The sequence below is a fragment of the Phlebotomus papatasi genome, chromosome 1 (assembly GCF_024763615.1).
Source record: "Phlebotomus papatasi isolate M1 chromosome 1, Ppap_2.1, whole genome shotgun sequence".
In the NCBI taxonomy this organism is placed as follows: domain Eukaryota; kingdom Metazoa; phylum Arthropoda; class Insecta; order Diptera; family Psychodidae; genus Phlebotomus; species Phlebotomus papatasi.
In genome coordinates this window covers 84,747,445-84,772,909 of record NC_077222.1, presented here as the reverse complement: position 1 = coordinate 84,772,909, position 25,465 = coordinate 84,747,445, and the positions used below count along the sequence as shown (strand labels likewise).

Sequence of the window (25,465 nt, the reverse complement as noted above, 5' to 3'; positions counted from 1 at the left end):
AGAAATGTCATCTTTTCTAATAAGAAAAATTTTTAATTGAGCAATTGATGTGCAAACAAAATAATTGTGTCTATCTGAAGGAAAGGTCATACGATAATTTAGACGTTCTAATGACCACCGGAAGTCAAGGACCACCCTTTTGAAGGTCTGGACTTCCTTGAAGACAAATTATCGCTTTCCACTGGGGTTTTTAGTCTGTACAGTCAAAACAAATGCTAATGTTTTTCTGGAAATTGTCCTGGAAGGAGTGTTGGATTCGTGGACAAACAAAAATTTTAGTAAGAAGTAATGGAAGTTCGATCAAGGCTCGACAACGTCTCAGAAATCACGCTCCGAATAAGATTTGGCTAAAAAAAAACGTTTCGCACTTCATTTTAGGAAAACAATGACAAGAAAATTGTTCTTATATTCAAAGAGGCATTTTGTTGGTCAATGTTAGGACTAAAAAGTAGCAAAGTATCAATGAGCTGAAGACAGCCCTTCCTCGTGAATAGCAGGACATTCAGAAGGCTCACATTCGTGCAAACTACGATGCATTTTTTGACAGACTTAAGACCATAGTCGAATCAAAATAAGATCGTATTGAACAAAACCGATAATATTCTAAAATTTTGACGTATTTACTACCATTTTTTCTTTATTTCAAAAAAGTTGAACATAAAATGAGGATAATATAGCGCTTTAGTTTGTTGCATTTTTTTTTCAGCCACCCTGTAGAGAGGGAGTTAATTATTAATGTAGTTACAACATTCCATAGAGGAATTAGGCCTTTCCGCTCCCGCAAGGAAATTTCTAGACATGCATTACTACACAGAAAAAAAAATTTGTAAAAATGTTCGTAAATGTTTGTGAATTCCTATAGGGGAGTTACAAAATGCTCGTGAATCGTATAACCCACAAACATGTTCGTAAAAGTTTGTACTTTTTTCACAAACATTGTTCGTAACATGATCACTTGACGAGCATTTTTTGTACTTTTACAAACATTTGTTCGTAAATGTTCGTAAACACACAAAAAATGTTCGTAAAACGTTGTCATTTGTTCGTAAATGTTTGTTTTCTTGTCGAACATTTTACGAACATTTACGAACAAATGGCAAAATTTTACGAACTTTTTTTGAACCTTTTTTTGACCCAAGGAATTCATTGGTGATAGCCTTAGATTTTAGAGATTTTTTTGTTCATCTTATATGGCAAGATCGAAAGGTCAAAAATGCGATTTTCGTGTTGTAAACGCTAAATGGCGAGAGACAGCAACTTGGAATATTCTTCGTATTCCCCCACAAGTTGACTCTGAGAATCCATATATAATCTTAATTTCCCCCCACCCACCTCTTTTCCCCTAATAATTAGTTTCTTCGATATATCTTTAAAACGATCCAGGGATTCTGTTCATTTTGAGATAAGTTAGATAGTAATGTACGTTTCTAGAGGAAAAGAGGGCGGTGGGGAAGGGGAGATTAAGATTATATTTGGATTCCCAGGGTCAACTTGTGGGGGGATACGAAGAATATTCCAAGTTGCTGTCTCTCGCCATTTAGCGTTTACACACGAAAATCGTATTTTTGACCTTTTGATCTTGCCATATAAGATGAACAAAAAAAAATTCTGAAATCTAGGACTATCACCAATGAATTTCTTGGGTCCAAATTAGTGGATAATATACCTAATTTCATTAACCAACCCAATTTCTGGTTGAAGGACTTTCCTTGTCAATGTACAATGGTGCAGTGCCTAGAATGAAAAGTGCACCTGTAGGGGAATCCTGTAATTTTCGTGGCATTGTAACGCGTGAGTTCGAAACCTGACAATGCCAATCGAGCTTTTTTTGTCATATCATATGAGTTCGAAAATGCAATTCATTGATTTTTTAATGAAATTCCTTTACTTGATGATTTTATGAAAATACAATACGTCTTGGTTGATTTGTTTTACAAAATTCATTGTCATTTGAATTGCCAGAAATCTCAAATATGTGACTTCTGACAATGCCACGTGAGCTGAAATGGCAATGTCACGGCTACAGAATCGCATTTTCGAAAAAGCTCTCCTAAGATTCGAACCCAATTTGTCATATGGCATTACCAGAGCGTTTCAGAATTTCCCTATTGGTTGGTTCCATTGAGAGTTCAAATAATGCGTAACAGAGAGTTAAAATGGCTTCAATATTACATAAAACTAACGCAGTCACAATTTAACGAACGTCGAAAATAAAGGAGATGTGAATCCAAACGTAACTCAAGTTATATCGTGACCTCACGAACGACACTCTGCAGTCCATCTGCACCCATCCGCTACAGCCATATCACCAGGAGGGGAATTCTGTAACGCTCTGGCAATGCCATATGACAAATTGGGTTCGAATCTTAGAAGAGCTTTTTCGAAAATACGATTCTGTAGCCGTGACTTTGCCATTTCAGCTCACGTGGCATTGTCAGAAGTCACATATCCCGTCTGACCAGATAAGCGTGGATTATAGCCTGAGTTAACCCCTATCTTTCATACCTTACTTTTAAGAAGCTCCCATACAAAATACCCCTTACTAAATATATGTGAAGGACACTGTTTTGCGTTCATGGTGGTGAGCAGCGGAACTATTAGATGTTAGCCAAAACCTTACCATTAACTACTTATATCGGTCAGTAAGCTATTATCCTTAATTAAGGATTATTTTCGTGGACTTTCTAGTACCTTACCCTATACCTTATCACTCAACTTTATATTAAGGGTTAATGAAACATTTTATTCAAAAAAATCATTTTATTAGAGAAACAATGAATTGATATAAAGGAGAATCAACTGACTTCATTCCCAAAACATATTTCAAATACATTTAGATTTGTCAAACGTTGTGTAAATTATTACAACATTTTACATCCATTTCTTATACGGTTGTTCTAAATCAGTGTCTGAAAAAGCAAAAATGACCTAAATTCATATGTTCAGCAACGCAAAAATAGCCTCTTTACCAACCTTAGAATGTAAAATTTACACTTATATGAAGAGCAACTTTGTTTTTTTTCATAGAATATTAATATGAATATTATTATGATTTCATTTGGTATTTCGTAAGCAGGATGCAAGGAACGGTTTAATAAAGACTTTAACTCATAATTATTCTTCAAATGGACTATCAGACTGCACATCATCTGACTCGGCGTCGGTCATCTCATTCTCAGGTTTTGGAGAAGAGAACACTTCTATTTCAAAAGTTTCCTCCTGTGGTGCGTTTTGCTCAGGAAGGTCCTCGTCTGACGTATCATCCTCCTGAGGGACCTGACAAATTTGTTCCTTCTTCTTATTCTTTGAATTCTTCACATACACCCGGTTCTTCGCTTTTTCTATTTCCCTTCTTATAAAATTGTCAAATCTGGTCGCTGAATTATTGGATGCTTCTGTGAAATGAAGAAAGTAACAATTACTTTATTTCTTTAAAAAAAAAATGAATATTTGAGTATACCTTTCCATAGTTTATAGAAGCGAAGTCCACGCATCTGAACTTTTTTGTTGGCTCCAGACAAATTTGTTTGAAATATGACTTCGTCGGTCAGAAATTCTTTCAACTTTAGATTTTCTTTGGCGATACTTTGCTGTAAAAAATATTCATTGAATATATTGAAAGAATACGGTAAATAAATGCACCTACGAAAGCTTCCTTCCAATCTTGTATAATGAGTTTCCTCTCAAAATTCGCCAAATCTTTCATGCTACTGATGGGGAAACCGCTTCTTATTTTGTTGATCAACCGTTGTTATATTTCACGTTTGCCTATGCACATCTTGATGTAGGAAAGCAATTTATTTTGCTCTTCTTGTGTTTTAGCTTGTTCTTTAAGTGTCTTTCCTTGCTCTATTTGAGTATTTTTAATCTCTGTCAATATTCCCTTAAGATCACAGCACCGTGATGCGCTTTCGGTAGTAGGCGTAGCTAATGAGAAGTTTTGATAAAAATGAGGATTGAATAATAATTAATGAATGTAGGGTAAGCAAACACTATCAGTGGTGTTGAGAGGAATTTTAATAATCTTTGTTTGCATTTGAGTTTGACCAAAGAAAAATATATCCTCTTGGGCAGAACTAACTAAAAAAATATCCAAGGACTGAGACTCAAAGGGAAAATTGAAAAAATTTCCTTTTGTGGGTAATTTTTTCCCAATAAATCCATCTATGCCATTCAAGCAACCAAAACCAACAATTTCAACAATATCCCGATCTTTTGTCAAGCAATACTTATTTGCATCCCTAGCATCAAAGATCAGTTCATCGAACTTACAAGACTGATATAGGAATGACGCTCCTAATATAGGCTTTTTAAGTATTTTTTTATCAGAATAACTTGAGATCTCCTTATTAACTTCGGGTAACTGCTTTTCTTCCTTGAGTCTATTTATTATTTGAGGAATAGCTTGAGATCGGTGGTCCACATTATTTTTAAGCGTCTGCAGAAAATTCTCGAAAGGAAAGGCCGAGAAATTTTCGAGTGATCCGTGAAGTCGAGCACAGTCTCCTACATGGAGAAGGTTGTGCACATTATAAGTTATCTGATCTTCTCCATACATGTTAGAATACTGACCAACAAATATTTCCAACAACTGCTCTGCTGCTGCTATCCACTCTTGGCTTTGAGTCAATTTGTTAGATGTAAGTATCCTGCATGCTGCAGAGAGCAGCAAGAAGTGGTGGTATTGGGATTCTGGTAATATATTTTTGAGCACGACAGGCCCAGTGTACAACAGAAACTGGCGACACTGAGTTGCCTTCCATTTGTGAACAAAATATAGGCTATCTGGCTTTCGTGAAAATTCTGTGGGCAAAAAAGGAGTAAGAGACATATGTTTTTTGTCAAGTTCCTTCCTTTTCTGAGGACTTAATGTAAATGTTTTGCTTTTAGCTGTCATCCACAGCACCCCAAGGGTACGTACGATACCCAAGTATATCAAGTGCATGCTGCAAAGTGGCACCTGAGATATCATCTTTACATTAGCAAGTTCTAGCCCATACGGATACTCCTCGTTATGATGATAGGAATCTCTTCTTTGTGCAAATGAGTCGTCTGTGCGGAGTTGACCACATGTTTGGGAAAAAACGACTCTTCGCTGTATGGATATCCCGTGTTGTTCACATCTTCCACATCCCTTATGAGATGTATGTCCTTTCACACCTGTAATTGAAGCTCGTGCCTTGGAGTCCATAATGTAAGATGTGATTTGAAAATGAAAATGTTTTCCATCCTTTGTGAAGACACCATTTTTATTGAGGTAATTTATTTCATTAGTCAAGTCTTCTAGAAACTCCGTTGCATCTTTAGGATCCTTTTGTCCTTCATAAATTCCTATCAAAAATGGGGAGTAATTTGGTTGATGAAGAAATCTCCCCATTATTGGCCAAATTGTGCGATTATCAGAGAGGGGACACCCGTCAATTCCAACTTGTACCTTGATTTCATGAATATCACGGAAAAATGACTCGCATAATCCTTCTATCGTGTACCATTACCATACCAATGTGAGTGTATTTCCCGGGTGCAACGTTTTTGACTTGAACAGACGTTCTAGGAGTCTTCATTATGCTCCTGCGATCCTTTAATAAAGTGTCATCAACGTGACGTTTCAGGATTGCCATAAGCTCGCTCACTTGCCTTCTATTGAAGCGATATTTGTTAAAAAAGACTCTCAATTCATCTAATAATGTAGCATCTAGCAAGGAGACTTCAACTTCATCTGAATTATCATTCGATTCCCGGAATTGATTTCCATGTCTGTCACGACTTTCAGGTTCACTGGCAGTATTAATTTCCTCATTCACACCACCCCCGTCACAAACATTACCCATTTCATTAAGGTTTAGAGAATTAAAATGCTTTCTAATTAATTTATATTTGTATGATTTAGAGCATTTACTTGGACATTTCCTGGGATTCCCTGATGATCTTTTCGGAGCCATAGATACAATAATTTTCCGAGTGTATATCGTATGTACTGTAAAGAAAAACAAAACAATGATTTTAGAAATAATTGCTTCAGAAAGTATTTCACTTAAAGGATCTAAATTGGGGCACTGAATATTAAAAGTGGCTGGACAAATTCTTCTTAAGTCTCCGGAAAGTGGCAGGTGGTGCTTCAGGCTGTGGCGCATCGCCTGAAAAATTCTAAACCTTGAAAGCAGCTATAATTTTTTTCAGTGATTGCGTCAAATAACTCACAAAAGATGTCCAGATTTTACTTTTTTTTAAATAAATTTTTGGATTTTTATTTAAAATTAATTTTTCTTTCCGTCACATAACCTCAAAAGAAAATTTCAAAATATTTAAGTTTTTCCTTCACTGGCGAATCTACGCACCACTTTTAAAGTGTATAACTCTAAACCTACCTTAAAGTTACACTGAAAGATCCTTTTTTATCCTGGAAAACTATCACAAATCACAATTTTCAATAATTTTTTCTTCCTCACTGAACGCTTCACGCAGCACTGTCAAAAATGTTTTCGCTATTGTTTCCAAACAGAACCACAGCGCTAGAGTCGCTTACCCATAACAAGCAACTTAATTTGGCGCTCAATTCAGGGTTAGCACTCAGTACCAATTCAATGAGGGTTTAATTATGCCCCATTTTCACTTCATAATTAAGATCTACCATTTAGATCCCACCGTTAATACCTTAAATATTTTCTATAGCTGACGTATAAATTAAGACCACAGCGTGAAGGTCTCCTTACCCTGTGTCAGACGGGATTTGAGATTTCTGTCAATTCAAATGACAATGAATTTTGTTAAACAAATCAACCAAGATGTACTGTATTTTCATAAAATCATCAAGGGATTTCATCAAAAATTCAATGAATTGCATTTTCGAACTCATATGATACGACAAAAAAAGCTCGAATGGGATTGTCAGGTTTCGAACTCATGCGTGACAATACCACGAAGATTACAGAATTCCCCTACAGGGCAGTTCTGTTTAGCGTGTTTAATTCTCGAAGCTAGTTATTAACTATCATTGTTGCCGAATAGTTAATGTACTCCAAAAACTTTCCAGTGTTAGGTTTAGGCACCACAAATACCTCCGTCCTTCCTCGTCCACCGCGCTCCACGAAGAGGATGGGATACAAAAAGTTCTCCCTTTGCCTATTATTATCATAATATTTATACCTAAATGTTATTTATTTATTTCGATGTACCGTGCTTTTATTGGCATTTTGTACATTGTTCAGTTTACAATGTTTCGTGAAAAATGTCCCATTCAGACGCTTCTCAATCATTTGCACCGGGCGGGACTCGAACTCACAACTGTGACAGTCGAACCGGGGGTCACACCGCCCAAGAGCCAAACACTCTTACCAATTGCACCACGACCTCTTTATACCTAAATATCTGTGAACATAATCAATCGATTTTCATAATGTTTTTTTTATACAATTCTTTTAATATGAGTTACAAAATAGTTAAATTTTTTTATAGAATTTCTAGCTTTAAATCCAGAAAGTGATGATAATGGCTCCGACACACCTTTTAGATCAGGAAAATTTCATGAAGTTGAAATTCTGATCCCTTTCTTTCTCGCATGTTTGGCATATGTCTATCTTATTCTCTCGCACTCTTCTTCTTCTCTTAAGCATCACTCCAAATTCAATTTAGCTCAATTGAATTTGGTATGTGAAAGAATGAGATAGTCATATGCAAAATATGTGAGAAAGAAAGGGTTTCGAATTTCGACTTCATGAAATTTTCCTGATCTAAAAGGTGTGACCGAGCCATAAAAAATGAAAATAGGGAAATAGATGAATTGTGTGTTGACCTCAATTTTCTCCATTGTAACATCTTCGCGTTCCAAATTGCTCGGGGTCAACATCAAGTGCAAAAAAATGAATAACAAAAATGTCTAAATTTCTAGGCGAGGAAGTGCTAGCAATCTCCCCATGGCCATGCGATATAGAACACTGAAAGAGACATCAAAGGATTCTGTAGGAGTCTATCGGTCCCATATTCATGGACGTGGACTTTTCTGCACTAGAGACATTGAAGCTGGTAAGTTATTGAGTGTTAATGATGTTATACTTAGAGAGGGAGAGCATAAGGAAGATGTTCTAACAACATATTCTTCACAAGGTGAAATGGTGATTGAATATGCTGGTGAATTAATTCGTGCCACATTGACGGACAAGAGGGAGAATTACTATGAGAGTAAAGGAATTGGATGCTACATGTTCCGCATTGATGACAATTTCGTTGTTGATGCAACAATGCGTGGCAATGCAGCACGTTTTATTAATCATTCTTGTGAGGTATGGAAGTTAATCTAGATATCAATTGATGGGAATTTGAAAAAAAATGGGTAATATTTTTTTTTGCAGCCAAATTGCTACTCAAAAGTTGTAGATATTCTTGGGCACAAACACATAATCATCTTTGCCCTGAGACGTATTGTTCCGGGTGAAGAATTAACCTATGACTACAAATTTCCCTTTGAAGACATTAAAATACCCTGCTCTTGCGGATCAAAACGTTGCCGTAAATACTTAAATTGATGACCTAAGTGAGCCATCATTGGAACTTTTGCCGATGAAATTGTGTAAAAAAAAAGAAAGAGATTATAGTGCTTCTATGTGTTATTGAAAAAAAAATCAACAATTGTAAATAATTTTTTGGCATAGGGGTTATTAATTAGAATAACTAAAAAGGTATGTGTATATCTTTAAGTGAAAAATGCCCAGTAAAAAAACCCCTCCTTATTGTATAATCTGGCATGTGAAAAAAAGTATATAGTTGTCTTGTAAAAAAAAATTATAGTAATGTAAGAAAAAGAAATAACTGTGACGATTTTTAGTCTATATTTTAGTGCTTATAATTTATAAAATAAAAATGAGAAATAAAAGTATTTGTATTTTAGAGATTATCATGATTTTTTTTTGGTTTCGAAATGAAACTGTTTTTTTGAAAAATATTTTTTTAACATTATATTATTGTGACATGTAATATTTCTGTGAAATTCTCACTGAATGAGATTTTTTTCTTAGTTTTTTTTTGTATAATTTTTAAAAAAGAAAATTAAGAGAGAATACGCGCTTGCAATTCATGTTCCCATAAATGATATATATAGCATTTTGCACCGAGATTTTAATGCGGGGATTTTTTTTTAAATAATTTTTTGCAAATGACATCACAGGAATATTGTGAATATTTTGTAAGAGAAAAATAAATTATCACAATTTGTGAAATGACATCAAATCGATATAATTGTTCCTCAATTTATCAATAAAACATCAAAATAATGTATCATCACAATAAACAAAAAAAAAGGTGCTTTCTTTTGAGATATTAATTAAAAAGAAATACAAGAGTAATTTGTAAATGTATTAATGCAACATTGTACATTTTAATGGACAGAATGGAGATAGAAATAATTATATTAATAATTTCAATGTCAAGCTTCACATTGAACTGTACGGGGTGTGTCAACTTTAGCAAACGAGCATTTTTAATTCTATTTGGAAGAACAGTGTAAAAGAATAAATAAATAAATAAAACAGAAAATAGAAATAAATGCGATTCTTATCGACAAAAATTATGTCATATCCCCTTGTGAAGCCCTTGTCTCTTCAACAATGATATTAAACTACAATAGGCAACAAAGTAAAGGATAAAAAAAATTAATAATCTTCTAACATCAAATCTATAATAGCGAGAATTTCAATTGTCTCAATGTCTGATGATGAACATAGAAAAAAAAATCAAATTAACGAGTAAATAGTAAATTGCGAAGTAACTGATTAGATTTTGTGGTGAACAGAGTTAAAAAAAAACCTTGTAGATGATGAATGCTGAGTCTGATATCTCACAAATAACACCTTGACAATATAATAAAGATTGAAGAAAAAAAATCATAATTAAAAGAGGCACACATTGGTGCAAATTGTGATGATGAAAAGAAGAATAAGCTCTATGCAATTGACGAGAGAGAAAAAAATCTATCAAAACCACTCGTTTTGCACTCTATAAAAAGATAAAAACGTGTAATATAAATTTAAAAAAAAAACAACTATTTGTAATGAAAGGATGTAGATTTAAATATTTCAATTTCATCTATCTCTCTGTTTCCCCAACACTGCATACAAAATGATTGTGTTTAATTTGCACAAAACATTTTCACGCTTCAAATGATTCTGTTGCAGTGTTCCACAATTCTTGACTATTATACCAATTATATTGTAATTATAAAATTTGCAATTGCAAGTTGCTAAAAAAAAAGATAGAGAGAAAGAGAAAAAAAACACAAAAATGTGACGATTGTAAAAAGAAAAATCTCGAAAGAATAAAACCTCAAAAACTTAATTGGTTTTACATTTTACAAAAAAAAAAGTGAAAGATTTTTTTTTGTAAACTGTCAGTGTTACATATTTCTTGCCATATATAATTTTCATAATTTACTTTTCTTAACACTTCGGCTGTTTGTATTTTTTTTTTTATTTTAAACAATTGACCTGTATTAATTTTTCTTGTCTTTTTTTTAAAGCATTAATTAATTTTTTTTTGTGAGATGAAAAGTATAGAATTAAAAAAAAAATAGATGAAGATACAAGAATGTAATATCTTATACAGGCATGTCAACTTTTAGACAGGAAAAAAAAGAAACAAGATATAATACTGTAATTACTAATTATGTACAATTTTGTAATCTTACGGATTCTGTTTGCATTTGAATCACAATAAAATAAAATAATATAAAATATCAAAAATTATTTTAAATTTCTTTCATTTATATTTATAATAATTGATAGTTTTCATTGATGGTTAATTCCAAAAAAAGGACGACAAGGAAACTGGTGTACAAAATGTCCAAGCTTTGCGAAATGAGGTAAGGTGTGTCAAATTTCGGCCAGCTTGCAATTCCGGACACCTTTTATGTTCCTCAAATTTCCATGATTTTTTAGTTTTTACATACTCTAGAGAGAGATTATACAATGCAAAAAATTACAAAATAAAATATATCTTCGACAAACGAGATGACGTGAAAAAGGCTTTGGGAGAATTCCCGAAAGGCAAAAATCTATGAGAATGAAGGTGGCCGAAATAGGCCACCAAAGCTATGTCTACATTTTTTTCATTATAAAATGTATTAAGAATGATTTTAGAGCAAATTAGGACGGTAAACTGTCTACAAGGTTTCAAACAACACTCCTTAAGAAGAAGGAATAAAAAAATCAATTGGTATTAAAAATATTACATTTCAAACTTGAGATTTTGGCTCTTACATGCAACTATGCCGAAATTTGGCACACTTACCCTACTAGAACTCGTAATTTAAATGCTTACATTTGTGAGGAAATAGCCTGTTTGATGTTGCCCCAAACTCTGTTTTGTGATTTATTTTGTATTAAAAAAAAAAAGAAATGTAAATATTTTTTTAGTAAAAAGTCCTAAATTCAGATGATTGAAGCTTCGAACAATTAATTTTTTTTCAATATGTTTTTAATGAATTTCACTCATTATAATATTATATTTTAATAGCTAGTTCCAATGCCTTAAATATCCCGAAAAAAACCATGCGTAAAATCCGTTAGGAACATAGAAAAAGATAAGTTGTCCGAAGCTTGAGTCTTCACATTGTAAAAGCAGTTCCTAGGAGTTTTAGGATTTTCCAATTTTTTCAACAATGTAGAGGAAGCTGGGGAATCACCAAACATGTGGTAGCACCAAACACTAATTTCTATTTCTAAACTTCCTGGACTATCTCGACCATGTCCTCAGTGGACAAGCATCCTTGTAATGCCTATAAATTTCTATAAGTCTTGTCCTGAGATGTCGAATGTATGATTAAAAAATCGTAGTGTTTGGTGCTACCCCCTGTTTGGTGGTGCCCCAGTTTTCCCTAATATTTTTTTAAGATTATCAGTTTGCATCTGATTTTATTAAATCTTTTCTCTTTCAAGACTCTAGGTACCTTATAAGAAAAAATAAGCTATATTTAGAATTATAAAAAAACGAGCAATTTTTGCAAGTAAAATTGTTAACACTTTAGAAACGTTTCTTTTAGGAGAAGCAATTTTTCGATTTTAAGAGATTGTTTTCTAATTCCTTAAAATTGTCAAGTGTTTTTTTTACAAGTGTTTACCCATGTTACCCATGTTTACCCATGGTTCTTAAGTTGTTCGAAGCTTGAGTCGTCCGAAGTTCGAACATAGCGCGCTTTCCCCTAAACTTCATTTCAAATATTAGGGGGAACTGGGGCACCTTTGAAATTGGGATTTTTCACCTATTTTTAAATAAAATTGAGCTTTATTATGATATAATATAGCTGCCCAAACAGAATGAGAATCTAAATTGCATTATGATATGGATCAGTTCCACTTAAACATAGGAGAAAAATCCCAATTTCAAAGGTGCCCCACTTCCCCCTAATATTTCAAATGAAGTTTAGGGGAAAGCGCGCTATGTTCGAACTTCGGACGACTCAAGCTTCGAACAACTTAAGAACCATGGGTAAAATCCATAAGAACATAGAAAAAAATGTGAATTGTCCGAACCTTGAGTAGGGTAATGGTAGCCCGTTTTCCCCTAAATATTTTCTGTGCTCCCGTCAACTCTGCATCGTCAGAATCTATTTCTTTTTCAAAATAAAATATTCGATTTTTTCTCCAGAGCTTTTGACGCTTGGTGTGGGTTATCTTCAGTGAGCTGAGAAAATATTTTTATTTTGAACTATTGAAAAAGACCAACAGGGTCAAAAGCTCTAGAGAAAAATTCGAAACTTTTTCTTTGGAAGAGAAAAAAATCTGACGAACCGTAAGATCCCAAAAATAGAAGTTAAATATTTTGATTCTAATTGAAAACATAAAGTGAAAAGAAATCGGTTTATAATGCCGTACAAGCCCTTGTCAAGTTGCCTAAAAGTTGATGCCAAAGATAATTTTTACACACTAAAAAGGTATGGGATGTAAGCTTCTCTGCAGTTGCAAACGTTACGCGAAATATCTTAACTCTTCTCGGACCGCAGCATATGCTGCAAGCAAATTTCACAATTTTTAATCAAAAATATCTAAGCTCAGGAATTAATTGAGGTCCTACAAAAAATATGTCACATTTGGACATCCTTATAGTTTGTAATCATCCACAAAAATAGGATTTTTATCAGTTCTGAATACTTAAAAAAACATTGTTTTTCACAGAACATTCATATGCTGCTTTGGGTACTCTCGTCCCAAAAGAGACGAAAGAGTTAAAGGTGAGAAGTTCTTTCGTATTATTAAGATCGGGTACTGAGTGGAGGGATAAATATAGTAGATTATTGTTTAAATATATTTTCCTTCAGAGCACTGTGAGCTGAGTCCGAGATCAATTTATGAGTTGTCTTCAAATATGTAGCTCCATAAAAAAAGTCACCTTGTAATGGGGATGACTGGGCATCTTACGGTTCGAAAAGATAGTTAAGTGATATAGATCATCTTAAAAAATTTTCCTATTATTGCGCAGAATTAAATACAATCCTAGTTATCTCTAATAAAAAATATTAGTTCATGTAACTGGCTTAAATTTTTCTAAAATAGTTAAGGATTATAAGGCTTGTTGCAACAAACCCAAATTTATCCAGAGTGATTAATAAATATGGTCTCAAAAATCTTTAGGAATGATTCAAGTTTGTTTTCGCATTAACGAACACCGCATAAGACTTTCCGTCGCTTTCCGTAATAAGTGAAATTAACGACGAAATATTTGAAACATTTTTTTATGAATTCTTAAATTATTATTTTTTAGTTATCCTGGTTCTCAACTCAACCTGAGGGGCAATTCACGAAAGTATCCAGCCAAAATCTTGGCTGGTTACTGTCCGTTTTCTGTGAGGCGAATTTCGCCTTCCCGTTAAAAGGTGCGTCTCCTCGCTAAAAATGGAGGGTGTACAAAGTTTTGGATCTTCTTGTACCTGCTGCAATTTCGGGATGTATCCAGACAATTTAACCCTCCAGCTCCAGCTCGAGACCGGAGGGTCCTATGAAAAAATATTTATTTGGATTATTTTATTTAAGTAAAGATGCCCAGGCACAAAAATAGTAAGAAATTAGTGGGTTTAAAAATTTTATAAACGTTTAAATAGTCCTTGTGTTCTGAAAAAATATGTTTTGGGAAAGTTCAGGGACTAAAGGAATTATTATTAGGGATTATGAGTTTCAGAACTTTTTTTATTGTTAAAATTTACATATGATTTAACTTCTGACCAAATTTTTTGCCAAGCTAAGATTTCTACAATAATCTAAAAAAAACTATTTTTAATATCAAATTCACCCTTTAAAGACCACCACTTGTCAATAAATGCACGCATCAAAAATATAATATTCTTAGCGTTAGAAGTATAATATTTACCACGTTTATGTACAAAATGAATAAAATATTTATTATCAGAATAAATGCATTTTTTATGCTACTCCTGAGAGGTCTTTACAAACTTACGACATTTATCATAATTCTCAGAAAATACACCTATGTGACGATATTTTCATCATTACCCCAAATAATTTTTTTAATCTTTTAATATGGAAATTGTATTTAGAATTTAAAAGGAAGTCAAAGTGATTTTGGATAAAAATGGTTCAAAATAAAAACTTTTATCTTTGCACTAGACTAGACCATTATTGCAATATTTATTTTCTTTTATGTGAAGCAATATAATTATGTACAGCATTTAATATTCAACAAACTTCACCAAAATTTAAATAATTTATATTGCTATTTGAAAGTTTTCCCCTTTCTTTAGAATGCTTAAAATTCCTAAAATATTAATAACGATTCCAATTTTAAATACGCACCATAAATTTTACTTGCCTTATTGCGTTTTGCCTACTTTTCGACGGATAGACCGGATAGACGGACTGAAAAATGCATTATTTCACTTTTCGCCACATCAAGTGTGTCTCCACCATATTCGCCGTCCATTTTTTTTTTTTTTTGTCTGGATATTTCGTGAATTGCCCCTCTGGTTTTATAACTGATTCATAGATTTATCCCATTTCATCAAATTAGCTAATATTTTATTAGAAATAATTAGTAAAAATTAGATTTTGTAAGTAGGTAATTAATTTAAACTAATCATAAATGTTTTAATGCATAAAAGTAGTGAAATAAAGGAATCTGAAATAATAAAAATCGCGGGAACTTGTGTAGTTTCACGCAACTAGTTTCATGAAACTCCATCATACATGTGAATTCACCTCAAGAAACATTTTTTAGTGGGTTCAGTTCAGTGTGTTTACATTTTTGGTAGTTCATGTGTTTATGAGAAAAATTCTACACAAGACACATCTAAAAGCCTTTTATAAATGGGTAAAAACCAGAGAAACACATCCAAAGGACGAGGAAGGACTCGTCGGAAGCTTATAGTTGAGTTCGATGAGAAGAAAAGAAGGTAACAATCCAAGAAAATAATATTTTTCAAAACTTAACCTCTAAAAACCTGTTGCAGGGAATTCCTCACGGGTTTCCGGAAGAGAAAATTGCAGAGGAAAGAACGTGCCAAGGAGGAAATTGAGCAGAAATTGAAGTTAGAAAAGAAACAATTGAAGGAAGATATACGCAATAATATTACGAAGCAATTCAAAAAATCCTTCCAAACAATTCCCGAACTTGAGGAACAGGAAGAAGCTGATGAGGAGGAGTATGAGACTGAAGATGTGACGGTAAAGATAACAGAATTGTCTACATATGATTTGGCTCAGGAGAATAATTGGGTGGGACAAAATAGGCCCAAGTATGATGAAAAAGCTGAGGTGAAAGAGGAATCTGAGGAGAGCGACAAAGAAGAAATTCCTGGGATGAGTGTTAGTTCTCAGAAAAGTAAGGAATCATCTGCAAGTAGTACTTCTAAAGGACAAACCCCTTTGGAGGCCCTAAAATCAAAGAAAGAACTCAACAGAATGGTACAGGATCATACAATGAAGTTCCTGAAGAAGAGCAAAGCCTTCAAGATGAAGACCCAATTGCAGAGATCGAAAAATAGGAAGAAGGCTCGTCGGGAAAAGAATCAAAAGATGAAATTATTGAAGAAACAGAGTAAGAAAACGGGTGGAAAAGGCAAAAATAGCAAAAATAAATAATTTTTTATGGTAAATTTTAATAAATTGGATTTTTCCTTGGATTCTCCGCCATATCTTCCACTGTTGTTTGTTTACAGGGTGCGTACTACGTTGTCAAAAAGTTTTTCTTTTCACCTGTGTTTTTTTTCATGAAAATTCATAGAGAAAGGTAACGATGTCGAGTTCAGAAGGTGAATTTGAGAGTGCTGATGAGGATTTTGCTGTGGAAGAGAAGAAAAGTGCAAAAAAGGAAAAAGAAGAAAGTGTTTCTGTGAAAATTACCAGTGACAACAAAAATCAAATCGTGGCTAGAAAATCGTCATCGGAAATCCAATCTGGGCTACTCGAGGCCATAGCTGATGTGAAAATTGATACATCTGCTGAGGAACATAGTTCCAGAGAACCAGAAATTCAGGAAAAATCTCCAGAAAAGGAAGATGACTCAAAGAAATCCAATAAACGATCCGTTCGAAAGATCGAGAAACCTTCTCGTGAAGGAAAACCTAAACCAATGAAGCTGGGTATGAAATTAAACAGTCCTACAGGCCCTAGAGACCCCTCCTCAAAAGAATCCGCACCATTTACCGTGGTACAGGCCCCACCAGAGCCCAAAATTGTGCCCCAGGCTGAGCCAAAAGACCCTGAAAAGCAATCAAATGACGGATGGGACTTCGATGATTGGGGAGATAGTGATGCAATCGATAGCAAGAAAGACCAGGGTGAGGCAGAAGACAAAGACGGATGGGACAGAGATGACTGGGAATCGGATGATTGGGAAAAACCAACGAAATTCGACACTGAAGATTCAAAAAAATCCGGAGGAGAAAATTTATACAGTGTTTTTCCAGTTCTCTCAGAAATTTCCCAGCAAAAACCATCGGAAACTGAAAAAAATTCAGGAATCTTTCAGAATCTATCGAGAATGATTAAAACCTCCCAAGCCTCATCATCCTATGATACCTTTCCTGTTTTGGGTGAATTGGGAACAAAGCAAACATTCAGTGAACCTCCTCAGGATGAAATGCAAAAACCCAAGGAAAAAGAGGAGGAAAAACTTTCCAGTGTGTTAGATAAATTGTCCAATGATACCTCGAAATCCCAATCATGGGGCTGGAAGCCATGGGGAGGATTCTCGACGCTCCTTTCAACGGCATCAGAAGGAGTAGCAACCCTTACTCATGGCTTGTCTTCGGTTATTGAGACAGGAATGGGTGTTCCAGACCCAGCAGATTTAGCCAAAGCTCAGAAGGAGGAAGCCGCAAAACGTGGGGAAGGTGAACCTGATGGAACTGTAACTCCGAGTTCAGAAACTTCAGATAGCAGCAAAAAATCCGAGGAGAGGTCATTAAAATTCGGTCAACTGGTTTCGGGTGTTCAGCAAATTGGGAACAAAGTGATAAGCGGTGGCTTGGACACCCTCGAGGGTATTGGGAAAAAGACAATGACGATACTCCAAGAGAATGATCCCGGACTCATGAATAAGAGGAAAATGCTCGGGTTGGAGAGCGAGAGACCCGTACTAAGTCAGGTAAAATGGTTTAATTATTTATCAGGTTTAAGGTGTAATTCCCATAATTCCTTCATAATCACACTTATTGTGATATTTCGATTTTCGAAAAGTGCTTAAAATCGATTTGTGTTTCACTGCTATGTTTCTTTGAACATCTTTGATGAAAAAAATTATAAGTCAGTATTTTGGAGTCCGGCTGCCCGTAGTACGCAATATCTTCGGTTTAGAAAGAGGACCGCTATCAAAATCCCGAAATGCAAAAATTTCAAAAGACCAAAATCCCGAATGGATCGAAGTCCCGAAAATCCAAAATACTTAAAACCAAAGTCCTGAATGGGTCGAAATCCCGAAAAACCTAAATCCCAAGAGAAGACCAAAATTCCGAATGGGTCAAAATCCCGAAAAGGCCGAAATCTCGAATATACCAAAATCTCGAATGGATCGAAATCCCGAAAAATTCAAAATCCCAAGAAAAGGCCAAAATCCCGAATGGGTCAAAATCCCGAAAGGGCCGAAATCTCGAATATGCCAAAATCTCGAATGGATCGAAATCCCGAAAAAATCAAAATCCCGAAAAGCCTAAATGCCGGGAAAGACCACAATCCCGAAATACCAAAATTTTGAAAAGACCAAAATCCTGAATCCGAATGGGTCGAAATCCTGAAAAGGCCGAAATCCCGAAAAGACAAAATTCCGTAAAGCCAAAATCCCGAAAAGATCAAAACCCGAAAAGTCCAAATCCCAAAATCTAAAGACCAAAATCCCGGAATATCAAAGTCTTGAAAAGACGAAAATCCCGAATGGATCGAAATCCCGAAAAGATCAATATCCCGAATGGGTCGAAATCCCGAAAAGGCCGAAATCTCGAATATGCCAAAATCCCGAAAAGCCTAAGTCCCGAGAAAAAACCAAATTCCCGAATGGATCGAAATCCCGAAAAGGCATAAATCGCGAATATGCCAAAATCCCGAAAAGACCAAAATCTCGAATAGGCCAAGATCCCCGGATGGGTCAAAATCCCGATTTCGGGTTTTGGGCTTTCAAAATTTTGGCGTACGGAACTCTAGCCTTCGGAATTTTAGCCTATTCGGGATTTTAGCCCATTCAACATTATAACTTTTTGATATTTTGACTCATTCGAGATTTTGGCAGGAAAAAAATATCTTCATAATAAAACATAAACATAATCTATTCGAGCGTACGACGATTTCTATTCCATTAATTAAAAAAAAGGTTCTGTTTTTTCCGGTTGTTTAAATCCGGTTTTCATAATTTGTCTTGAATTCTGCTTATGCAATTTCGATCATTTTATATTCATATTTTTTTGGTGCTACTTGAATAAACCAAAAAAAATAAAATTACCCCACGATTACTCGAGATATTTCATGTTAAGGATTGCAATTTTAAAAAATTTTGCTGATAGCGTTATGGTGTCTGTCTATACACTAGAAGTAATTTTCGTCAAAAATTGCATTTTTGTAAAAAATTCTGACGCTTCTGCCTACAAGGATAGGGGAAATTTTCTTTAAAAAGGTATTTTTTAAAGAATTTCTACTAGTGTGTAGAGGCCATTATTAGGCGAAAAAAAAACAAACGAAACGGTCGGGGACCTTCGTGACATTTTTTCCGTTTTCCTCGGGACACGAAGTTTTTCGTAGATTTACGCGGACTACGATTTTTTTTTGCAAATTTTTGCGAGTTACGAAATTTCATGAGTTTTTTTGCGGATTTTCGTGGGCCACGAAATTTTGCGAATTTTCGTGAGCACGAAATATTTCGCGAACAATGAAAGTTTGCGCGGATTTTTTGGGGTCGTAAAATGTCTCGTTGATTTTCGCGGGCCACAAAATTTTTCGTGGATTTTCTAGGGCCGTAAATTCTTTCGCGGATTTTCCTGGGCATGAAATTTTTCTGTGATTTTCGCGAGCCTCGAAACTTTGCGCGGATTTTCTCGGGTCGTAATATATTTCGCGGATTTTCGTGGATCACAAAATTTTTGAGAATTTTCATGGGCAAGAAATTTTTCGGGGACCTTCGCAGGCCATGAGATTTTTTCGAATTTCGTGGGCCGTGAGTTTTTTGTGGGTTTTCGTGAGTCGCGAAATTTCTCGCTGATTTTCGCCCTCTGCGAATTTTTTTGGCTGACTCTTGAAATAACGAATTTTTTTGCGAATTTTCTCAGGACATAAAATATTTCGCCTGCCGCGAATTCTTTCTCGGGCCGTAAATTGTTTCGCGGATTTTCGTGGGTCACAAAATTTTTCGCGGATTTTCGAGGGTCGTAAATTATTTCACGGATTTTCACGGGTCATAAAAGTTTCACTGATTGTCGTGGGCAGAAAATTTTACACGGATTTTCGTGAGTCATGATATTTTTTGCAAATTTTCGTGGACACGAAAATTTTTGTTAAATTTTATAAGAACGAAATTTTTCGTGGATAAGTTTTTTTTCGCGGATTTTTGTGAGCCTCGTGAGCCACGAAATTTTTAGCGGATTTTCCAGGGCCATAAAATATTTCGCTGACCACGATTTTTTTTCAGGTATACTCTATGTTTTTTGTTTTTCGGAGTTAGCATTTACGTTGGAAGGTAGTTTGAATCTTTTGTAGAATAGAATGGAATATAAAGTTTGAGTATTCTATCAGTAATAGTTTCCAAGATAATTGATTTTAAGTTTTTTCGCCACAAACCGGATTTGCAATGAAGGAATCGCACCTCGCGCCTCTATGCTGCTCGAAGCTTATCACTTGATTAAAAAATTATATTACTTACCAATTCTTCTGACAATTTTCTGGGATTTTCAAGATTTTGCGAGAAGCCAAGGAAAAGACGGAGGAGACTGAGAGGCAGATGAAGCAGATGCATAAACATCTCTACAGAAAACAATTGCACTTTGAGACCCTTTTCGACGACTACTGCGGTTTAGTGCACCTTGAGGCACTGGAAATCCTCTCAAAGCAATGCGTCCTGAAACTCCAGTCCCTGCTGGCTCCGCTGACGGGGAAGGCACTTCAGGAGATGCAGGAGACCATTGGGGAGGTCAAGGAACTGTGTGAATTGCCAGAGATGGAGGCGGATGATGCAGATGGGATGCACACGGTTGAGGAGTTGAGAGAAAAATTTGGGACGGCTGTTGAAGATTTGGGCATTGAGGTGGACTTCAGGGAGATCCTAGAGAGTTGGCAATCCTATACAAATTGGCTGATGGAGAAGAACATGAAGCAGAGTAGGGAAATTCACGATAAGGCCCTCCATTGCCTGGCAGAGACGACAGCTCTTTGCGTGTGCAAGATGCACAAATTGGCAGAGTTGATTTTGGTGCTGGATCATCACAGTACAGCCAATGAAGCAGACAGCCTGGTTCAGTTGACGACGATTTTCTGCTGGCACTTGAATGGAATTGCTGCGAGATTTGGGGATCTACTCAGTGGACCTGGCGTGAGTGTAAATCCCGATGAGGAAGCTGATGATCCCAATAGTTTGATAACGTCGATTTTCCTCGAGGGTTCAAATAGCACGTCCTACGTTCAGAATGCCTTCCAACTCTTCATACCCATTCTTCAACTAGGAGCCGCGTGAGCATCACTTATCAACTTTGTTAAATATCCTAAGGTCTTTTTTTATCATGTATTAAATACAGAGATATCCCAAAAAAAAGAAGAGGCATATTGGCTTCTGTTTTTTTCCTGACCATTTTATTCCTTCAAAGAAAAGTTTCAATTAAAATGGAAACCGTCAGCGTTAAAGGCGTACAGCAATTTCATAAAGTCATCAATGTCCATTGTCCTAGCTCTCATCTGATCAGCTTGGTTCCTCAGCAGGATCTCCTCTATCTTCTGCTTCACATTGAAATGTTCCGGAATATCGATATTCTTCATGGAACAGTGAATTTTGTAGTTTTTCTCCATTGTCTCCAGGACAGAGGAGGTCTTAAAGGCTGCTCCGAGGGTTTTATTCTTCCTCAGGAAGGCTATCCGCGTGAGACCATCCCATTCTTGGTAGTTAATCGGAGGCGGGGGATTGCGCGGTTCAATACGGACTACGCTCGATTCAACTTTTGGTGGTGGCCTGAAATTGTTCTTACCCACTTTCATGATCATGTCACAGCGTGCCAGGAGTTGGGTGTTTATACTCAGTCGGCAGTAGAGTTTGTCTCCCGGCTTAGCCACCAATCTCTGTGCAAATTCCCTCTGGAACATGAGGATGGCGCAACGGAAGAAGGGTCGATGCAGCAAGAGTTTGAATACAAGTGGAGAGCTAATCTGGTAGGGGATGTTGGCTATGCAGAGATCGAAAAAGGGCAGCTCGGATTTCAACACATCCCCAATCATAATCTGGAGTTTGGATTGGTAAGGAGTTCCCTGAACTCGTTTCTGAAGCTCTGCCACGAGTCGTGTGTCAATTTCACATGCTATCACCTTCTTTGCCTTCTCCAATATCTTTACCGTCATATTACCAGTTCCTGGACCAATCTCCAGGACTACATCTGTCGATCTGATGGCAGATTTGTCAATCATACTCGTGATTACGAGGGGATTCTTGAGAATATGCTGCCCGAAATCCTTGTTGAAAACAATCCCTGCAAATCAAAGTTTTTCCGTGGAAATCTCTCAATTTTTGTATTTTATTTAATTTTTACCTTGTTTCTGCACTTCCTTGTGCACCCTAGATTTCTTTTCACTCTTTATTTTAGGCATTTTTCTGTCTTTTCAAATTGCACTAAAGATTGTTTGGATTTTTCATGCTCCAAAAGTGAGGTTATGATTAGCGGAAACACGAAAAATGAGAGGAGAAAGATAAAGCCAGTGATAAGCCCAGATCAGCTTATAGAGGTGTGATTCCTTCGTTGCAAATTCATATTGTGGCAAACTTGAACGATATTTATACTAATGCAAATTTCGTTTAAATTGTATGTAACTTATTATCGTTATTAATGAAGAAAATTGGATGAGAAATGTATAAAAGTGTCTGAAAATCTTTAAAGTCGATTATCTCGGAAACTATGAAAGATAGAGGCCTCAACTTTACATTCTTTGAGAACCTCTGTCAGCGACCCGAGAAAATCGCGCCCCGCGAAAATCCGTGAAAAAATTCGCGCCCCGCGAAAATCATCGAAAAAATTTGTGCCCGCGAAAATTCGCGAAAAATTACGCGACCCGCGAAAAATTTTACGCCCTCGAAAATTCGCGAAAAATTACGCAACCCTAGAAAATCCGCGAAAAACCACACGACCCGCGAAAATCCGCGAGAAAATTCGCGCCTCGCGAAGATCCGCGAAAGACATCGCGGATCGTGAATTTGTCAGTTAAATCAGCATTTGTCGTAACTTTCTTTTGACAACTTTTCAGGAGACGAAATTTTCGGTTCAGCATTATTTTTCTTAAAAATGAGCCCCGAATGCTATACTTTTGAGTCAAAATAATAAAAGTGGCACTAATAACCTGTAAGTTAACTTGAGAAAATCTTTATAAAATGATTTAAAGGCTGCAATATTGAGACATATGTTAGAAGAAACACAATAATATTTTGTCGTAACTTCCATCGTTTATAATGCCGTAACTTCCAACGTATGGAGATTCTGGAAGTTACGACAATTTTCTAAAATGCATTATATCAATTTGAATTATTCTAGTGATAATAAGCGCCTTTATTTGACTAAATTAGTCAATAATACTGTTATCCCTGTCCCTAAAAGCTTTTATTTCATAAGTTTTATTAAATAAATTTTGTGCGCCACGTCGCTTGTTTTGTTTTGAATTAATGACAGATGGGCAGGGATTTTTTCTCACTTTTTTTCGCAAATATTGAATTAAAATGATTTCATGTTACACTAATCGCACTTTCTTTCGATTTTTGGAAGAGTTTATAAACGTTTTATTGAGAAATATTGCAATTTTGCTGCAAATTACAAGCTACGCAAACAAGCAAAAGAAGTTACGGGAAATGCTGATTATTGAAAATTTGTCGTAACTTCCCCAAAAATGGAAGTTACGACAAATTCTGATAAATTTTTCTTAATTAAGGGCACTTACGATAATTTTTGTTTAAAACAATTTTTATTGGGCTTATGAAAGTTTCTTTTTCACAAGTGCGTTTAATAAACAAAATTACGCTGATTCCAAATATATATATATCTCAAAATCGCAAAAATGCAGTTACGTTAAATGCTGATTTAACTGACGATATTGCGTACTACGGACGGCCGGCCGGACCCAAAATTGCCGGCTTATGATTTTCGGCATCAGGGATGTTCAAAACATATACCCTGTGAATTTCAGCTCGATCGGAGCACTTTGAGAAAATCTGAGGATTACAATAGGTGTGATTAGAAGGAATCACACCTAAAAAGAGGGGAAGTTGGATAAAAAATTCCAACAGAATTGGTATTTGTACTTGAATTATATTGAAAGTGCCAGCCGGGTTCAACGGTTGATCACATGATTTCTGTTATCGTTCGGGCTTTTTCGAGATTTTCTGGAGGAAAAATACTCTCAGTCTGTGTCAGGTGCTCAAGTGATCATCTCGGAAGACCTGTGTGAATTCTTCGAAAGAATTTGACTGTGAAAAAAAAGATGGCCAGCAACACCCAGGGAATCCAGCAATTGCTGGCAGCTGAAAAGAAGGCAGCAGAGAAGGTTGCTGAAGCACGAAAACGTAAGTCTAGCAATTTCTTCTATCCCAAATCTCTCCATGAAAAATTCCATGACACTGGGAATACTGAGTCACATGACGATGGTGATGAGTTTCTGGGGCTCTTTTTCAGGCAAGGCTCGTCGTCTAAAGCAGGCCAAAGATGAGGCAACGGAGGAAATTGAGAAGTACAGGGTGGAGCGCGAGCAACAATTCAAGGACTTTGAGGCAAAACATGTTGGTTCCAGGGAGGGAGTTGCCAATAAAATTGAGGCAGATACAAGGTTGAAAATTGACGATATGAATAGGACAGTGCAGAATCACAAGGAGCGCGTGATCCAAGAAATCCTGACGCATATCTACAACATTGAACCAGAGATGCACAAGAACTTCAAGAATTCAGCCAAGTAACTTAATGCCCCACATTACACTTCCAATGTCCTTTTAAACATAAATTGTAGACATCTAAATTCCTCTTGCTAAAAAATGCTTGTAATTTCTCTGTAAAAAGATGATATAAAAATAAACAAAACAGTATTTGTGAAGGGATGTGGAATTTAAATAAAAATAGAATAATTTAATTTTAATGACTGTGTGATAAGGAAGATTTAGAGATCGGCTCGTTGGTTGAGTGCCGAATAGCCAACTGGGATTTCTCGCATTTCCGTCTTGAGACACATGAATTCACCACAGATGCACATCAGGACTCCACAGACGGTATTCAAAAGCCACCAGGAGAAGGACGTAGGGAAAGCAGAGTTGTACCACCAACAGATGACCAAATGTATCAGGTGGAAAGTGCATGTGAAGTCGAGACACAATTTAGTCCGGCGAACGATGAACCACAGAGCCAAAGCACCACCGAAAGAATTGAGGACGAATGCACAGATCACAAGTCGTCCTCCCAAATCAAAGACGTGAATTTCCTGAAAGAAAATAATTCCCTGAAATTTGGAGGATCATCCCAAAAATAAGCAACTTACATGATACTCAAAAATATGATCCAGCGTGTGATTTGCACCAGCAATCAAGTCCATGAAGAACATTATCATGCCCAAGCTCGTGTAGAGAAGAGTTTGCATTGCAACAATCTGTGATATCAGTAGTATGGGATCCCATTGTGTATTTCTAAAGGATCCTGCTGTTGTTCTAACCATATTAATTATAATTTCACTCGTTTTACTCTTTTTCAATCATCTCTGGATACCAAAACACCACACTTTTGTTTTCTATGTTTTTTTTTGACAACATTAGAAGATTTTTTATTGGG

General features: G+C 35.8%; 7 protein-coding genes across 9 annotated transcripts in view; 4 read left to right on the top strand and 3 right to left on the bottom strand.

Moving 5' to 3' along the window:
* Positions 1-10,730, top strand: part of LOC129810432 (histone-lysine N-methyltransferase trithorax) — a 58,984-nt gene extending 48,254 nt beyond the window's left edge. Inside the window, exons 6-8 of the mRNA XM_055860900.1 lie at positions 7,889-8,022; positions 8,104-8,279; positions 8,349-10,730. Coding sequence (XP_055716875.1) covers positions 7,889-8,022; positions 8,104-8,279; positions 8,349-8,522 — 484 coding nt within the window. The 3' untranslated portion in view covers positions 8,523-10,730. The remainder of the gene's footprint in view (positions 1-7,888; positions 8,023-8,103; positions 8,280-8,348) is intronic.
* Positions 2,450-6,697, bottom strand: LOC129810465 (uncharacterized). 3 transcript variants are annotated; one of them, XR_008752742.1, is made up of 6 exons: positions 6,369-6,697; positions 5,900-5,977; positions 3,647-3,927; positions 3,461-3,590; positions 2,974-3,395; positions 2,450-2,909 (listed from the first exon to the last, which is right to left on the bottom strand). XR_008752742.1 is itself a non-coding variant. In XM_055861009.1 (3 exons), exons 1-3 carry the CDS (start codon positions 3,704-3,706, stop codon positions 3,115-3,117), a joined length of 471 nt encoding a protein of 156 aa, XP_055716984.1. In that variant the 5' UTR covers positions 3,707-5,475; the 3' UTR covers positions 3,065-3,114. The 3 variants fall into 2 exon arrangements, 1 of the variants encoding a protein (XP_055716984.1); XR_008752741.1 differs by lacking the exons at positions 2,450-2,909; positions 5,900-5,977; positions 6,369-6,697 and having other exon boundaries at positions 3,065-3,395; positions 3,647-5,475.
* A 4,495-nt stretch (positions 10,731-15,225) lies between the features above and the next one.
* Positions 15,226-16,099, top strand: LOC129810478 (nucleolar protein 12). Its single transcript, XM_055861025.1, has 2 exons — positions 15,226-15,388; positions 15,446-16,099. Exons 1-2 carry the CDS (start codon positions 15,303-15,305, stop codon positions 16,074-16,076), a joined length of 717 nt encoding a protein of 238 aa, XP_055717000.1. The 5' UTR covers positions 15,226-15,302; the 3' UTR covers positions 16,077-16,099.
* A 27-nt stretch (positions 16,100-16,126) lies between these two features.
* Positions 16,127-21,222, top strand: LOC129810454 (protein FAM114A2). Its single transcript, XM_055860987.1, has 2 exons — positions 16,127-17,583; positions 20,371-21,222. Exons 1-2 carry the CDS (start codon positions 16,231-16,233, stop codon positions 21,142-21,144), a joined length of 2,127 nt encoding a protein of 708 aa, XP_055716962.1. The 5' UTR covers positions 16,127-16,230; the 3' UTR covers positions 21,145-21,222.
* A 9-nt stretch (positions 21,223-21,231) lies between these two features.
* On the bottom strand, positions 21,232-22,340 carry LOC129810470 (probable dimethyladenosine transferase). The gene is made up of 2 exons (XM_055861017.1): positions 22,205-22,340; positions 21,232-22,144 (listed from the first exon to the last, which is right to left on the bottom strand). Exons 1-2 carry the CDS (start codon positions 22,260-22,262, stop codon positions 21,282-21,284), a joined length of 921 nt encoding a protein of 306 aa, XP_055716992.1. The 5' UTR covers positions 22,263-22,340; the 3' UTR covers positions 21,232-21,281.
* Positions 22,341-23,980: 1,640 nt separating this feature from the next.
* LOC129810491 (V-type proton ATPase subunit G-like) lies at positions 23,981-24,740 on the top strand. The gene is made up of 2 exons (XM_055861038.1): positions 23,981-24,219; positions 24,329-24,740. The coding sequence occupies exons 1-2, from the start codon at positions 24,138-24,140 to the stop codon at positions 24,604-24,606; spliced, it is 360 nt and encodes a 119-aa protein (XP_055717013.1). The 5' UTR covers positions 23,981-24,137; the 3' UTR covers positions 24,607-24,740.
* On the bottom strand, positions 24,666-25,437 carry LOC129810486 (protein SYS1 homolog). The gene is made up of 2 exons (XM_055861033.1): positions 25,179-25,437; positions 24,666-25,121 (listed from the first exon to the last, which is right to left on the bottom strand). Exons 1-2 carry the CDS (start codon positions 25,350-25,352, stop codon positions 24,804-24,806), a joined length of 492 nt encoding a protein of 163 aa, XP_055717008.1. The 5' UTR covers positions 25,353-25,437; the 3' UTR covers positions 24,666-24,803.
* Between the last annotated feature and the right edge of the window lie 28 nt (positions 25,438-25,465).

Coding starts and splice junctions, on each gene's coding strand:
- LOC129810465 (XM_055861009.1), bottom strand. CDS start 3,706: ATGAAAGATTTGGCGAATTTTGAGAGGAAACTCATTATACAAGATTGG. Junction 3,591..3,646: donor AAGATTGGAAGGAAGCTTTC/GTAGGTGCATTT, acceptor TATTTTTTACAG/CAAAGTATCGCCAAAGAAAA. Junction 3,396..3,460: donor CTTCTATAAACTATGGAAAG/GTATACTCAAAT, acceptor TTCATTTCACAG/AAGCATCCAATAATTCAGCG.
- LOC129810478 (XM_055861025.1), top strand. CDS start 15,303: ATGGGTAAAAACCAGAGAAACACATCCAAAGGACGAGGAAGGACTCGT. Junction 15,389..15,445: donor TTCGATGAGAAGAAAAGAAG/GTAACAATCCAA, acceptor AACCTGTTGCAG/GGAATTCCTCACGGGTTTCC.
- LOC129810454 (XM_055860987.1), top strand. CDS start 16,231: ATGTCGAGTTCAGAAGGTGAATTTGAGAGTGCTGATGAGGATTTTGCT. Junction 17,584..20,370: donor AGAGACCCGTACTAAGTCAG/GTAAAATGGTTT, acceptor GGGATTTTCAAG/ATTTTGCGAGAAGCCAAGGA.
- LOC129810470 (XM_055861017.1), bottom strand. CDS start 22,262: ATGCCTAAAATAAAGAGTGAAAAGAAATCTAGGGTGCACAAGGAAGTG. Junction 22,145..22,204: donor CAAGGAAGTGCAGAAACAAG/GTAAAAATTAAA, acceptor TTTGATTTGCAG/GGATTGTTTTCAACAAGGAT.
- LOC129810491 (XM_055861038.1), top strand. CDS start 24,138: ATGGCCAGCAACACCCAGGGAATCCAGCAATTGCTGGCAGCTGAAAAG. Junction 24,220..24,328: donor GGTTGCTGAAGCACGAAAAC/GTAAGTCTAGCA, acceptor GCTCTTTTTCAG/GCAAGGCTCGTCGTCTAAAG.
- LOC129810486 (XM_055861033.1), bottom strand. CDS start 25,352: ATGGTTAGAACAACAGCAGGATCCTTTAGAAATACACAATGGGATCCC. Junction 25,122..25,178: donor ATCATATTTTTGAGTATCAT/GTAAGTTGCTTA, acceptor ATTTTCTTTCAG/GAAATTCACGTCTTTGATTT.